The sequence below is a fragment of the Camelus dromedarius genome, chromosome 6 (assembly GCF_036321535.1).
Source record: "Camelus dromedarius isolate mCamDro1 chromosome 6, mCamDro1.pat, whole genome shotgun sequence".
Taxonomy (NCBI): Eukaryota; Metazoa; Chordata; class Mammalia; order Artiodactyla; family Camelidae; genus Camelus; species Camelus dromedarius.
In genome coordinates this window covers 4,519,867-4,536,209 of record NC_087441.1, presented here as the reverse complement: position 1 = coordinate 4,536,209, position 16,343 = coordinate 4,519,867, and the positions used below count along the sequence as shown (strand labels likewise).

The 16,343-nt window shown below is 35.5% G+C and overlaps 1 protein-coding gene across 6 annotated transcripts in view; it reads left to right on the top strand.

The window, feature by feature from the left end:
* QKI (QKI, KH domain containing RNA binding) overlaps positions 1-15,063 on the top strand; it is a 142,789-nt gene extending 127,726 nt beyond the window's left edge. Inside the window, exons 5-8 of one of the 6 annotated variants that reach the window (XR_010381195.1) lie at positions 343-430; positions 1,794-2,093; positions 4,101-4,957; positions 8,903-15,063. Coding sequence is in view for 5 of the 6 variants with exons in the window: in XM_064486488.1 (XP_064342558.1) it covers positions 343-430; positions 1,794-2,093; positions 4,883-4,957; positions 8,903-8,919 (480 nt within the window). In the remaining variant the exon portion in view is untranslated. Of the gene's footprint in view, positions 1-342; positions 431-1,793; positions 2,094-2,829; positions 3,175-4,100; positions 8,309-8,902 lie in introns of those variants that run through there. The other 5 variants (XM_064486488.1, XM_064486486.1, XM_064486490.1 and 2 more) reach the window with 5 other exon arrangements.
* The last annotated feature ends 1,280 nt before the right edge of the window (positions 15,064-16,343 follow it).

Below are 16,343 nucleotides of genomic sequence, written 5' to 3'. Positions count from 1 at the left end.
TTTTGGCATCTTCAACAAAGTGATAGATGCTGAAGAGACTAGACTATGTTTAATTTAGCTAACACTTTCATTCATTCCACTTAAAAGCAATGCTTTTTAGGAAAACGTTAATCAGTGTAGCTTACATAAGAAATGTCCACGTAGAAACGTAGCTGGTGGCAGTTGAGAGTATCCTGTGTGTCAGCATGCCATTACTGAATATGGGCTTCACCATGTAGCACCCTTTGGTTCCCTGATCTTTTTTGATCTGATTGAGACACGTGACACCTGTTTTCAGGTTTGTGCTTAGATATGCCTGTAACCATCTCAAGTGCTTAGTGCTCTTGTATTTTCTGTGTATAGGCAGAGGGAGAAGACAGCCTGAAGAAGATGCAGTTGATGGAGCTTGCAATTCTCAACGGCACCTACAGAGATGCCAACATTAAATCACGTAAGAATGAGACTGAGGCCCAGGGTTACAGCTTTCGCAGCTTTTTTTATCCACAAACCTCTCTCCTTTTGGCAGCACAACACATGAACATTTAAAGTGAAGAGTTGAAATAATTGTCCCTTGATGTGGGACTGACTGTCCCATTTTTACTGCTTTCAAGAATTGAGGGAACTCTTGATTTTATCTTAGGCCAGCATGCCTAAGTTCTGGGTTTATAAACTTTTATTATTTTGATGAATTTTCAACTTCTAAATTCAAGAGTTTCACAAGTTTTCTGTTAACTACAGGTTTAAGATTTTTAGCTTATTTTGCTTACGTTTATGCAAAGGACAAAAAATTTTCAAAACTTTTTTCAAAAATAAAGGCTAATTTGGAATGTATCTGAATGCAGTGATTCTTCTGTTGAATTCTGTTCTTTCACCTTGCTTGCATGTTTTCCTTCCAGTATATTTGTTCCTCTATTGATTTCCTATGTGAGTTCACAGAGAGCAGTGGATGATACTGTTTTTAATCCCATTTTTCCCTTTATATGTATTGTGCATGCTTTTATAAACTATAAGAGATTGCTTTTTTATATTTAAATTGAAATCATATGAAATTTGTATTTTGAGACAATCTAAGTTTATACATCATTCATATGAATATAATATCATTTAAATTACTACTTTTTTTAAAAGAAATAGAATTTTAAAGGCATAGCCAACCTTCCAGAATGTGGACACCTAGTGGGATTAGTACTGGCTACTTTTACAAATGGTTGGCTTTAATTTATTCATGAAAATAAGTATATCATTAATAGTCGTGTGTTTAGGAATGGGACTTTTTTGTAATTTTTTCCTATGAAGTTAATTCATACAGATGCAGGAAATTAATAACTGTTGATAACTTGACTAACTTAATACAATGAAACTTACTCTTTCCTTAATTTGAAACTGAAGCAACTCTAGAAATATACCAAAACTGTATTTCTGTGGACTCTAATTACAAAGTATTTTTAACATCTTTTAATACAAATGTTTTCTTGTGCTTCCGCATGCACTTTTAGTTTTATGAGGTCTTAAAAACATAGATATATCAAATATATGAACTAAATATAACCTGTTTTAATGGTTTCATTCCCCCCCCCCCCCCGGTGGCTTTTTTAATTTTTGCACATTATTGTTAATCACATTGGGAAAGGGGAAGCTGTTTGCATTTGATTGGTGTGCTTTGGCATTTTTGTGTGATCAGCGCATGTACTAATGATTTCCTTTTATTTTTCTTCTTTTCTGCTTTTTCCTTTCTTTTTCCTACTTCCTTCTCATTTTCCATGTTTTACACTGCTATCTCTATACTTCCTTCTAAATTTCTTTGCTTACTGTAGCAGCCCTTGCCTTTTCTCTTGCAGCAACAGCCCAGGCTGCTCCAAGGATTATTACTGGGCCTGCGCCCGTTCTCCCACCAGCTGCCCTGCGCACTCCGACGCCAGCTGGCCCTACCATAATGCCTTTGATCAGACAGATACAGACCGCTGTCATGCCAAACGGAACTCCTCACCCAACTGCTGCAATAGTTCCTCCAGGGCCCGAAGCTGGTTTAATCTACACACCCTATGAATACCCCTACACGTTGGCACCAGCTACATCAATCCTTGAGTACCCTATTGAACCTAGCGGTGTATTAGGTAAGTTGTTCTCCGTGCATGGTTAACCACATTTTTCTTCACAACTTTTGCTGCCCCAGACTTTGAAATGATTGTATCCATTTTAGAGAGGCAAGACAAATTTCCATTAGGAAAGACTGAAAACTAAATTTTTTTTTCAGCCTCTTACAAAGGTTCCCTCTTTAAATAAGTATATCTTAAATTTGTTTAGATTCACTTTAGTAACTGAAATTCACTTTGGTTGGGTATATTGTCTGTGAACATTTTTAATAGGAAATACTTCTTACATTTGACATCACTGAGGTCATTCTGAGTTTTACATCCCACCTATTAGCCTAGCCCCTTCATCAGCTCCACCATCCAAAGTTTTTGGATTCCTTTTGTCTCAGAGATTTAATTGTAGTCCAAATTTTAAATTTCTGTATGAAAGTATTTTGAGATCTTTTAGAAACTGCTATCATTGTATATGTGTTTTCTAATATTTGTGAAGACTGAAAATATGAAAGGGATGACCGAATAAGTAGTTGCATTCTTCAAGTTTCTTTAGTTTTTCTCTTTTGAAGTCCTAGTTAATACTAAACCGAAGAGATACTCTTAATTTCAAAACTACCGTATGGAATTGATAAGTAAATGCCAAGTCACTGAATTGAGAATCACATTTGAGACAAAAATTAAGATCATACTATAAACGCTCGGTTTTACATGAACAAAAAGTGGTGTGCTTGAAAAAGACATTACTGATGCCTTTTTTTTATAGAGTGGATTGAAATGCCAGTCATGCCTGATATTTCAGCCCATTGACTTGCTGGATGAAGGACTAGAGCACAGCAGCTGTTCTAACACGACCAGTCAATGCGGAACAAACTGTTTCCGGGCTGCCCCTTTGTTTTACAGACAGAATTTGAATTCTTTTTTCTTGAATTGTATGACCTTGGTGCTGCGTGCATGTTGTTGACTTTTAGGACTTTGATCTTTTAAGATTTCTCTTTTTTCCAGCATTAATATTGATTTATAAAACTTTGAAAGTCTTTAATGAACCCAGACACTAAGACTTAAACTTGAAAATTCATTGTTCAATTAAAGAAACCCACAATGCTCTGTATGTTATCTGTGTGTGTGCATGCACTCAGGTGCCTTTTGTTTCATGAGCAAATTACATTTTACTGTACATGTTTTTCGTTTATCTCTAAATCATTGTATAAAGTATTATAGATCAGAATTATACTATAGAACTGTTTATGAGAGGCTTGTTTCTGTTGCACATTTCTTGAAGCATTTTTTAAAATAACATGTAACCTGTAACCCGTTTATGTTTTCCTTTCTGTTAACTCTGTCCTGTGGCCCCATGCCTGCTCCTTTCCCCCAGAGCTCCTCTCTGCTGCACGCACAGCGTCTGTTCGAGGAGTTTGACTGTTGCTTCCTGCAGGGCTGGCACTCTTAGCCACCAGCTGCTGTTCCAGCACTCTCAATGCAAGATCTCCCTGATTTTGCCTCGTGGAATTATACTTACATAAGATTAGTTTATCTAAAATGAAAAAGGGGTGATGGACCAGTTTACTGCTTAGAAACAGCAAGAGGCACTGCAGTAAAATTTGTTTCTCATTTTAAAGCAATGTGGTTTTTGTTGTGTTGGGAAATTTTTATTTATAATACTTAATTATTAGACTGACCAAATTAAGTGCAAAATATACAGATGCCTAATTGGCCTTCATAAGATATGAATAATAATGAGTACTAAATGACAAAATTCAGTTACCAATTTTATTTCTCGCTTTGCCACCTAAGCAGTAAAATATGATATTGACCACTTGAAGAACTGAGAAAATTATTTCAAATTGCTGCGTTATAATAAATTTGCACACAGATAACATGCATGCTGTTTATCAAGTCTCACATCATATTATTTTAAAATAAGCAGTGCCCTTCAAAACAGATGCAGACATGTGTGTTGGTGGTAGTGAGGAGATTGGTATTAGCATCAAATCTTCATTGATGACTAATTTTTAATTCCCTTCCTTTTATCTTTAGGTATGGCTTTCCCAACGAAAGGCTAAGAATTCAAGAACGGTCTTAACTGAACCCTCATCAGATCTGAATTTAACAAATGCTTAGTCTCAGCAGCCTCCAGGGGGTTGGGGGGAAGCCTAGCCTAGCAGTCAGTGACTTACTTGCACTTTTTGCACACTGATAGAAAGTAAAAGTATGTTATTAATTGGTTTAGTCTGTATTCTTACAAAGTAATGGTAATTTATAAAGGAGTGTATAGTAGTATACTGACTGCTAAGTGTACTATACTGTTTGCTTTACTAATCACCTAATTCATTGCAGTTCATACTTATTGACTCAAAGTTTAGAACCACAATCTGTAGGCTTTAAGAATTGCTTTTAAACCTTTTTAAGTGATAAACTCTGGAAGTGGTCTTAAGGTTAGCAAATAATTGTCAGTATTAAAACATGGCATTATTTAAGTAGTCCTCCTACAAGAAAGGCACTTCAGTGAATATGTGACTAGTAAAGCTTAACTATGTTTGGATCTAATAGAGTTCATGAAATCTGTAATTTGGGATTGTAAATGAATGGATAAAATAGGTTAAGGCCAAGATGTTTGAAATGAATGCAATATTAGTAGATGCATATATACGCAACATTATGGTTAATTTTAAAACTACTGTGCCTTAACATATTTCCTAGAACAAAACTTTTGTAGTAAATGAACATTTGAAATCCATTTTGATAAACCTGCTGTTAATGTTTTTCTTTTCCCTTGTGAATGTTTTCTAACTTTGTCTTGGTAATTGCAATTTAACTAGGTGCGGTGGCTACTAAAGTTCGAAGGCACGATATGCGTGTCCATCCTTACCAAAGGATTGTGACCGCAGACCGAGGTTAGTTTAGTTCTGCAGTTCTTGTTTATGAGAAATGCGTTGGGTGTCCATGAAATTTGCAACACCACACCTGATGGAAGAATATCACTGCTTACCTGCACACCATTTCTTTTCCTTCTTTAAATTAGTTTGTAATAATTGACAGATTTAAGAGTTGGGGTTTTTTGTTTGTTTTTGTTTTTTTTTTTCTCCCTTCATAATTTAACTTATTAAATTCTATATTAGTATGTACAATGATTTATTTCTACTAAAACATAAATTAGTCCATTTGGGGAGCTATTAAAATTTGATACTGCCTTAGTTATTTTTCAGTAATAATTTTTGCTAAAATTTGCCTTTTAATTGTTCTGAAATTTTGGGTTGGTTTTGCAAAATGAACTGAGCGGATGGTGCTTTAAGGAAAGAAGTAAAGGAATATATGCCTCCTGTGTCTTTTGGAGAAAACTGAAGATTTAGTTTCCATTTCCCTTTTTAGTAAGATACTTGAACCACTGTATACAAATGAGGATACTCATGTCAAGTACTTAGCTGACATCAACAAAGTAAGGACTGTGAAGATAACTTTGATGCATTTGGATTTTTTATAAATCAGAAAATCAGTTCCCTTTTATTCTTACATTCTCTTCCTAAAATGGATCCTTTGATTTTTGTCGTTTGCTGCTAAAATATATTATCTGAAGGTAAACTATCTCTTGAAGTTCTGTGGTGACATGCATCCAGCTGTTTGAAAATCCTTTTTGACTAACCTGTGACTGGAAAATAAGTCTTCATTTTTCTCCTTTTCAACATTTGTAACTTGTGTCCTATATATACCCTTAGACCCTTTCATAAAATTATTTATGTTTATTGAGGAGTGATGGTTTCGGTTTATTGACATTGAATTGTTTTCTAAGTTTGTCATTACAAGATAGGAACCCAAAGCAAGATAGAAAAGGATTTTTTACAAGCTTCTGTTATGGCACATTTATTACCTACTAAATTAAGTTGATCAGAGTCTCTAATATTAGTGGGGGAAAGCGATGGGCTTACACCTTCCATGCACGTATGAAAGACCTACCTGTTTCACACAGTTACCATGAATGCTGATGGTAAACACTGGGCACAGCTGCTGTCCACACCAGAATCAAATACTTTCCAAAGATACTAATATTTATTTAGCATCATATATAATTAGAGTTTAAAGACTTTTAACTAATATATGGGTTACTTATGATTATTGAGTAAATAAAACAGATCCCCAAGCTCAGCGACGATCTACAAAGATAGCACACCTTGTGTGTCATGTGCAAGCGCATCTCCTAGTGAAGGAGGGAATTTGAAAAAAGAATTTAAGTAACTTTAAATTTAGGAAACCAAATAATTCCATGAATAATTTGAAGTTCTTTTCCCACATTGCTACTGTCTAAAATGGTTCTAAAAAGTGTTCAAAATAGCTTTTCTTCTGTTAGCCTTTCTCTGCATACCCCTTTTAAGAGATTTCTCATAATTTTGTTTTAACACAATAATTATCAGTCTGCTCAATACTCCAGTGCCTTGAGATAGTTGAAAGTATTAGGAATATTTTACTGTATTTGGAAATGACAGCACATTCCATGTGTGGCTCTTTTGTAGTTGTATGTGTTTTGATTAGTCCTGTCACTGTTTTTATTCAAAATGCAATGTCAGCAAACCGAAATGCTACTTTTTTTTTTAAAATAACAAATCGTATACTGCTGTTAACTATCACTGTATGCACTCACTGGGTCTAAGGGAGATGTCTGAAGTCCTTCACTTAAATTATTTTATGATACTACTGTTTTCTCTATTTTTGAGGTTTTTAATTATTATTTTTTAATCTTTTGAAGGGAAGAGTAACATAAGCATTCATTTAATGCAGGAAAACTCAGCCCATGGACATATAACCATGTAATTCTATATGAGCATTTAGAGTGCTGCATGGTTGACAAACATCTAGTTCTTTACTAAAAATAAACCCACCTCTACATGTATTTCAAAACTGAATTTAAAGCCTATAAAAGACCAACTGACTTTTTCGTTGTGATGAACCAGAAGTGATTTTGCACGGTGGACACACCTGTGTGTACTGTAGGCGGCCAGGACTTGGCAGAGGACGTATTCTAGGCTTACTGGTATATATATAAATCGTAGTTTGCTTTGTTTATATATTCCACACTCAAAAAAACATAATCAGAATATTTCTAAATAATGATTTTACAAAAACCGTCATTTACATAATTTGTGTAAGAAACTTAATATAATTTTAATCAAAATTTTAAGTAATTTCAAAAATGCTTTAAGCTTCTGTATTTCTGGAATACCTATGAAGTGATATAACTACATCATGTTAAATATTTATTTTCTTCTTTGATTTTGGAATAGCAGTTTTTATTTTAAGATTCCACTTTTATTTAAGAAATTCAGGGAAGATTTGGTCACGTCGAAGATGCAATATTTTTGTAGTATTTATAAGCTGTTCTAAATGATAAACTATAGAAAGCATTTTTGTTATATGAAGGTAAACCAGCCCATTATATAGGTCATTTAAACTCTGTGAACATTACACCTACTAGGTTTTGATTTCTGAAGTGGCATGGAATCTACCTTTGCACTGAATATCTTTTCATTCACATCTCCTCTGCCTTAGTCACAATGGCAACAGTACAGAAAATTCTATCAAACCTCAGAATATAGTAGAAATAATTAAGCTGTTGAATGAGTCTTAAAAATCATACTACTGTTAAGTGGACCAAGTTTGGTGAAGCAGAATGTGACAGAGGTTGATTAAGGAAGGAACAACTCAAGGACATTGGGAATGATAACTTTTCCACTTGAGAACTACTTTATGTTTTACTGTAATTTTTTAAAAACTTTTTTGTTCTGTTTGTTATTTTGCAAAAGAAAATAGTATTTACAGGTGGCTTCTTTTAAAATATAAAATATAAAGCAGGAATGTATATGAAATGTCAGATTTTATTGTATTTGCAGAGTATTAGCTTTGAAATTGAATAAAGAAAGCTGTTTGTAGTTTTAAAATGCCTTAATGGTATCAATTAGAAATTTCTTCTATTTTTTGATGTACTTAGAGCTTTTTAAGTATAGAATTTTAAATGGCAGGATTTTACAGTGTTTACATGCAAGTGCATTTTATAAGTGTCTATACATGTAAAATAGTGTTTTCAACTGGAAAACGTTGGCTAGCGCGGAAGGCCTGGCCTTTTCCTGGTTCCCACGATGTTGCCTACACTGCTAGACTACAGTTAGTATCGCTTTGTATCATGAGGCCAAGAAATTCCATGTTGTTTGTAAATAGAATAATTGAAAAAGCAATAAACATTTATTGAACAAAAGAAACCTTGTTTGGCCCAGAGTTTATGTTGAACCAAATTGTTCATAGAAATTTAAATTTCTTTAGATTCATTTCTGTTAATCATCAGTTATTAATAATCACATCCATCATTAATAGTTGCTTTAATGCTTGCATCTGAGAGAATACTAATGCTTAATAGCAGTCAGATACTGATAACCGCACTGACTGTTCCAGAATTCTGTACACCGGGCCTATTCATTGTTGTTTTCCAGTTTCCTTCATTGACTGCTACTAACTGTTAGTTGTTAGTTGTATTTTATTTCTATTTTTTCCTGTTAACAGTTTTTGTTTTTGTTCTTTTTTTGTGGGAGTGGGCTCTCCTTCATTTGTTCAAATCATGATACGAAATTGTCATGATTTTTATTGTATTCTGTAGATGGTGTCAATCAGTTTGTCAGAATTAAACATGCTTTTTTTTTATTAGTTGTGATTAGTTTTTCATGTTGTCATTAAGCCGTCACTAGCTGAAACTAATCTCTTCTCTATCTTTTCTTTTCTTTTTTTTTTTTTTGTTTTTTTTTTTTATTTTTTTTTTGTTTTGTTTTTTGTTTTTTGTTTTTTTGTTTCTAACCACCCAGCCGCCACCGGCAACTAACCTATGACCTTCTGACCTCTGAACTCTTCACCCAATGATGACCTGACCATGCCTGCCTGCTGATCAGTTAACTGGTAATCGCCTTTGCTTGCCTGTCGTCAGTGCAGCGAGCTGAGGCACTTGTCCGTTCGTCTTACCATCTAACCAAACAAAAGACAAAGAAATTGTTGTCCTCCAACTCAGCTTTTGTTTTGGGGGGGTTTTTTTTGTGTTGTGTTTTTTTTTCCTGTTTGGGTGAAAATGGTTCTAGAACCTGCACTGAACAGTAGTAAAGCAATAAGGCCCAACTCATCCCACAGCACTGATCATCTGTCAGTGTCCCGCCCCAAGCGAATGGTAAGAAGGCCCCACTCAGAAGGGGAGACCGATGGCCCTAACTGCTCAGTGACAGAGGCGGTCACTGGGAGAGACTGCTAGGAATCTTCCTCCTCATAGCGAGTCAGGCGCTCTGAATGTACTGTGTGATGATGCGTCATGCATGAACCTTTGGTCAGGGATGTCATTGGTGAAGCGATTTCAAAAAGTATTCAAAATTTGATATGCTGTCAGTCACTACAGCGCCCTCAGAGGGCAGACGCCGCAGCCTTCTTTATGTCGCCTGCCAAAACTCGAAGTGTTAGAAGTGTGCCGTGAGAGAGAAACTTAACGAGGAATTTTGAAAAGTAATTCAAAGAACAAAACTGCAACACTATTTTTAAAAAGATAAATATCTGAGTTAAAATTACTGAACCTTTATTTTACACCTCCTTAAAAATATGCGAGAACAAGGTACATGCATTATGTGTCACATTACTGGGCAAACTGTTCAAATATTTTTTTTAAACTTCCCTGTATAGAAAAAAAATCATTAAGGATGTAAAAGCCATGCTTGCCTATTTGCTGTATACATGTAATGAAATTGTAGATAAAGTGTAGTGCATTGAAACAAATGAACAAAAAGTAGATACTTTTACTATACAAGGGTGCTGGTGCAGAAAAAATATATATATTTTTGGAAATGTAGCATTTTATACTTTCAAGTGTTATAAAAAAAAAAGAAAAAGAACAAAGAAACCCTTTATTTCATTAAATGATTTTTTCTGGTGGTTGTCAAGAAACAAAAGACCAAAAGAGCCTTTTTGTCTTTCTTTTTTATTTTTTAAGTATTGGAATAAGTCTAAAGAAAAGAAAGTGCCTTATTTTCCTTCATGGTCATTTAGTCAAGTGTCTCGTAAGATCAGCTCCTCCCTCAGAATACAAGTTAATGCATGTTCCTCAGTCGCCCAGTATGTGAAAGAAGATATGAGGGGAGACAAATGAGTTGATGGTTTGACTTATATGATTTTTGCCACGTTACCTTGATATAAATTTGCCAAATCTGATACTGTGAAAAAATTTGATAACTTTTCTAATGCCTAACACATAAGTTGTAAAACATCATTCTTTTAAAAGCATAGGTGAGTGCTTTTGGTTATTGCAATATTTAATGTTAGCCCAAAGGATTCTGAAATAAAAATTATGTGTAATTTGAACATCAGTTTTCAGGCAAAATTAGAGATTTATTTCATTCAGGGCGGGGTGGGGGCGGGTGTTGGATTTTTTTCTTGTTAATTGGAGGTAACAGTATACTTAGCAATCTTTTTCACAAAATTGAAGCTTTGTGACCTTTGTTCTGGGAAACAATGTTTTTAAATGACCCAGATTTAATCAGACTTGTTTCTGCCCTTCCAGATCACTTGGATAGTCCATCTCTTTGCTGGTTTTAGTAACGTAAGCTACCCTGCCCACCACCCCAACATACATCCTCCTTTTTTTTTTTTTTTTTTTGGTAACTTTAAAAGGTTGTGAAAAACTAGCATCGTTGTGCATATAAATGCTCAACTACATGTGACTTTAAACTTCCAGTTTCTCATGAAGTTCAATTAGTTTTGTAGTTGAAGCGATTTGTGCACAAAGCCTACATCCAAACTGTTAGGTAATCATTAGCTGCTCGGTACCAGATGTGGCAAATACCAGGTGGCAGTGGGTCCCCAGCTCATCAACTCCTTCCCTCTTGCAAACCTTCACAGCTTCACAGCTTCAAAGGTCAGCAGTAAGCTCAGTAAGCACCTTCGTGGTGACCTCCTCCTCCATCTTGTCTCACTTGGAAACCATTTTCAGTTTATTTACTATGCAATAGACATTCGTTTTGTATTCAGCTAGCTTTGGTTTAATGTGCCACTGCTTTGTCTTTCCGTTACACATACAGTTGTTTTGATTTATTTACAATATATGCTGTGCCATTTTGATTTTTATTTTGTTTGGTTGGTTGAATAAATTTGCGACACTCGAACGCTTGAGGTGATAGTTTAAAAACGATACCAGTATTTGATCCAGTTTCATCTCAACTATGTTATACCTGGACATTTTAGATGTTTATCAAAGGTCTTTTACGGGGAAGAAAGTAAATGTATGAAATAAATGTGTGACGTTTATGAGTAATGTTGGCTATGAACAAACTTTTGAAAACTTAGTTGACAAAATTTTGGATCAACTAAAAAAAGCATGACTTTTGGAATCTCTGAATGCCTTGGTTCTCAGTATTATCATTCTTTATTGAATTTATTTCTTATTAAAATATGTAGTTTTTAAGACTTTTTTTCTGACAGTATTATGTAATTTTTTAGCGCGGTAGATGGGAGTGTCGCTTGTATGTTACCGTACAGCTGACATGTATTTTTGTCTATTCTTTATTATCTTAGTAGTTTCATGCTATGTATGTACCATAACCAACCTATTGCCTATGAGAAACATGTAAGATAATGTATTTACAGCCATTGTTACAAGTTTATAATGTATTTTTCTATCTTGTTTTATATGTATGTTATATAACATTCAAAAAGAATTTTTTTCTTGATTGAGAAAAAGGATACAAAATGCAAAATCCACAATTTTGATAACTGAAAATTGCCAATTGTTTTGCAGTACTTTATTATATTGGGTGTCTTGTCTTTCTTGGGCTTTTAGTTAGCTAATGAATGAATACATTAGACACTTTTGGGTTTTAGTTGGGATTTTACATAGCTTGCATTTTAATTCTTTGGTTCTTTGCTGTTTCTATTAACCCATAGCATTATTTTAATAAATGTTATAATACCAACCTACTAACTCTGGACTATGTCTGTTTATTAACCTTTACGTGTTTAATTAAATAAACAAATAAAGACAAAAGAATGTAAAGTCTTGAATTACTGGACTAACCCTGAAGAACGTGACCACAGATAACATAGCGTGACTTGTTTTTATGTTGTTTGTCAGCTGACAATTCCGCACACTACTGTTAAAATGGCTTTGGTCATTCTGGCCTTTTACCTATGGGGAGTAGGTGCCAGTCGAGATGGGAACAAAGTAGCAATGGTTGGAGGCAGTCTTCTTCTAGTCTTGCCACTTGCCTTTCAACCTCTGCATTACTAATTCCACACTTTCTTATTTTTCCTTCTCCAAATTAATCACTGTCTACTCACAGCATAAAGAGTAAAGAGATTTGTGGAAATGATATTATCCGAGAAACCAGTTTGATTCTTTGTTGAACCATTCTTTGAAATTCCTATAAATGGATACTTTTGTCACATTATAAAGCAAAGAATCTGATGATGTTTTATCTTTATTCAGATCTGTGTTTTAATTGGACATTTTTCCTTCATAAAGTTTTGAACTGTTCTAGCCAGCTGCTCCTGTTGATGGGCGCTGAACACAGGTAAAGCTGAAGGTTGAGCGGCACCGGGTCTCAGGACAGTCCAGGGCAAGCGGTTGGTAACAGCGCACCCATCCCGCGTAGCCCTCAGCAGGCGCTCAGCTGCGTTGACTGAGCTGCCTTCTCTCTCCCCTGCTCCCAGATACAGTCAGAATATAGCAGTAACCCGAGTTTAAGGGAGAAGAATGCTGGCGTTTGGAAAGTTTTACATTACTGTTTGCATGCAAGTCAATTTAGGAAGATTTATTAAATATCTTCCTGCTTATCTTGGCTGCACCCTACGTCACTTGATCTCTACTTATCAGTTCTCTAGGAGTGCATTTTTATTTCACAGACACTGGTAATTTCCTTTTCTGTGAAACAGTTCTGGATAGTAAAAAAAAAAATTCTCAGGATGAGTTTTTGCATTTGTAAATAATGCCTTATTTTTGTAAATTACATTTTATTTATTTTAAAGTTCTAAAATTTGGGGCTGATTTGAGTTGTATGTTGTAGAAGATATAACTTTACCAATATGCTATTAACTATACCAATATGCTATTAACCAATCAGACTGTCAAAGTATTCCCATAGTATAATATACATACATATATGAAGTACGTAGAATAGTGACAGCATCTGATTTAATCATAACTGAGACAGTCCTTTGGATTGAACAAATATATTTTCTCTGATGTGGGGAGGGGGGCATGTATTATCGTTCGGTAGACAGAGCTTTAATATGCTACTCTCTGTAAAAGTTCTTGTTGCCATACAGTTCATATATACTATTCTGTAAAATTGTGAGGATGTCTTTTGAGCTGCAAATACACAAGTCATCATGGTACCATGTCACTGAAGCTGATAAAGAATTTCTATGCAATTTACTCCACATTTTCTGAAGTCTATGAATGCAGTCTCATCTCATTTTCAGTCAAGGGTACTTTTATGTATAAATATGTAGTCTTGCCACCTCTTATGTTAGAAGAGTACAGTTTAAAAAGCTCAAAATAACATTACAAATCCCATTTTTATAAAGGTTGTAGTAGTACTAAACACAAAATCACCAGCTGCTTAGAATGATTTTAAAGTGCCAGAATCATTTTTATTGTTTTATACTAGTATTTGACAAAGCAATTGAAAGTTAAGCCTTTGAGAAATTACTGAAGTTAACGTGCTTAGTAATCAGGCATTTTTTGGGGGGGCAAAATGTCTGGAAAAATGTAACATGAAAGTCAATATACAACACGTGCCCAAGTACTTTCTCCATGTGTGGCAGAGCCCACTTACAGGGACAGTTGGCAGCGCCCTGCCTATAAAGCCAAGATGGGCATATCTTTATACAAAATAAGTAGGTGGTTAATGTTTTCTAAATAAATACTAGATAAATACAAAGGATCTTCAATTTTCTAGTACACCAAAAGCAGACAGTACGTTTAAATTAAATTGCTTATTACCAAATCTTGAAACTTCTTTACCAACTAAGTCTAAATAACTCTTTTACATACAACAGTCTAAGTTGTCTCCAGTTTGTGGGGGAAGGGGTTTTTTGCGTGTTTGGGATGTCTCATTCCTTAACACGTTGATCACCACGTCACCCTAATCTGGGTGACAGTTGTGTTTCCTCAGGGGCACCCGATCCACAGCGGGCGATCAGTGTGTTAATAACAATTAGCTATTGTAATAGTCCCAGCAAGTGCTTTGTAGTAGAATGAAATGTATTGCTAAATCATAATCCATTATTTAATAACAAAAATCACTCAAAACTTCTTGGACAAACTTTCTAAGTACGTAGGTAATTTTTAAACATTGTTACAAATTCCTTAATACTTTTATTTAAAGTGGAAAAAGTATTTTATAGACAATTTTACTTTTAGAAATGTTCATATGGCACACACATGATTTTATCTGTGGGTTCTTTAATATAAAATTACCTAAATTGAAATGCCTTTGCTATGAAGAGACTTAACAAAATGATATTCATACCTGGTACTCAATGCTGAATCAAACTGGTTCACCTCAGCATAGTACTCCTTTCTGTGTTTCTGCTGCACTAATGCAGGGGGTGGGAGAGATGGAAGAATTAATTCACCGTGGAAGTGGATGGTAGGTGCAGCAAGTGGCGACACAGTGTTGATCTCAACACAATGTTGATTTCTCATCGCTTACGATTTTACTGTCCCTTCTTGGCAAAAGACACCACACTGGAAAAAGCACAGCTCCCAGGGTGAAAAACAAATTTGTATCTTAAAAAATACTATTATTGAGAAGTTTTGATTACCAAATACATCTTTTATGGTTTATATTGTAGTGGTGTGTATAAAACGTTTAGAATTTTACTTGTGGACATTGTATATACAGAGAAGAGTTGGAATAGGTCTGCCCAAATCTTATGTGAATGGAGAACCACATATGACTGTACATGAAGTGCAATAAACCAGCTGGAAAAAGTGCACGTGCTTCATCCTCTCGAGCCCCCTGCTGCTGAAGATGCTGTCCCTGCCCCAGACCACACGTGTGTAAAGGTCAGAATAAGGAAGGCACGTTTCCGTTTTTCATTTCTATTAGTGCTTTTGACACTATTTAAGAGAAAACAATGATGTTCTGGAGCACTAATTAACTTAACTAGAAGGTGACTGCGACATTTGCCCTGATTTCAGTGACTCGTAAAGGAAATCAGTAAACAGACGTCCTACCAAGTCTCTCAGCTGGACGTGCATCCAAAGTAGTTGTTTCTGAGAAACTCAGGTACGATTTGTACGTAGTTTTTCAGACATGAGAAAGGAAAGGAGTGCTGACCAAATTTTGACCCTGTCAGCTGTATGAAAAGGATGAGTGTCATCAATTAATTCTTGAACAAAGGAGAGCTGGTGAAAAATACCAGTGCTTTGAAAGCTTTTCTCAAAGGTTCCATCTTGACACTGAGGTGTTAGCACTCCCTTGCACCTTCAATTTCTCAGTCCTTACTCATTCATAAAATCTCCACATTTCTTAAACTCCTTTTTTTTTCTTACTTTTTTTTATTGAGTTACAGTCATTTTACAATGTTGCGTCAAATTCCAGTGCAGAGCGCAGTCTTAAACTCCTTTCTGATCGCTCTCTAGAACCTTAGCTTTCCCGGCAGGATCCTCTCCACATCCTCCTAAGAGTAGCTCACCGAAGGAGGAGCCGCAGCACAGGATACAAGCCGACAGCTGGTGTTCGGTTTGGCCTGTACGCTGCCGCCAGCACTGGTGAAGATTTTAAAAGGCCACTGTTAAGACAAACTCTATACTTCTTCAAAGACCAAATTACCTAGAAAGCTGAAGCCTGCATGTGCCTAAGGTGGCCACCAGCTGAACCCAAGGAGTTCCACTGTCCCTTTTCAACCAGGTGCTCCCCAGTTCATAACCGCCCGCCCCTCCTCACTGCCCCTCGCTCACGCCTGGATTTGGTCTCCTACTTGGTTTTGGTTTACTTTCCTCCCCACCTCCCTGGTTCCCGTGGGCATCTGTGTTGCCTCTCCTGATACAGAGTGGTAATTTTGACTCTTCAAAACACCAAACTAGCTTCTCAAAAGGCATCATGTAAAACAGGTTTTAATGTTTTTCCTCCCCCCAAAATCGGATGAATAGGGTTTCTAAATAAATTAGGCTACCATAGTTTATACATTTCTTAGTATTTAGGAAGTTCTGTCGTGTGGAGAGACTAGATGACATTCAGTTTCCTTCTGAATGCATTTTTTATAATTATC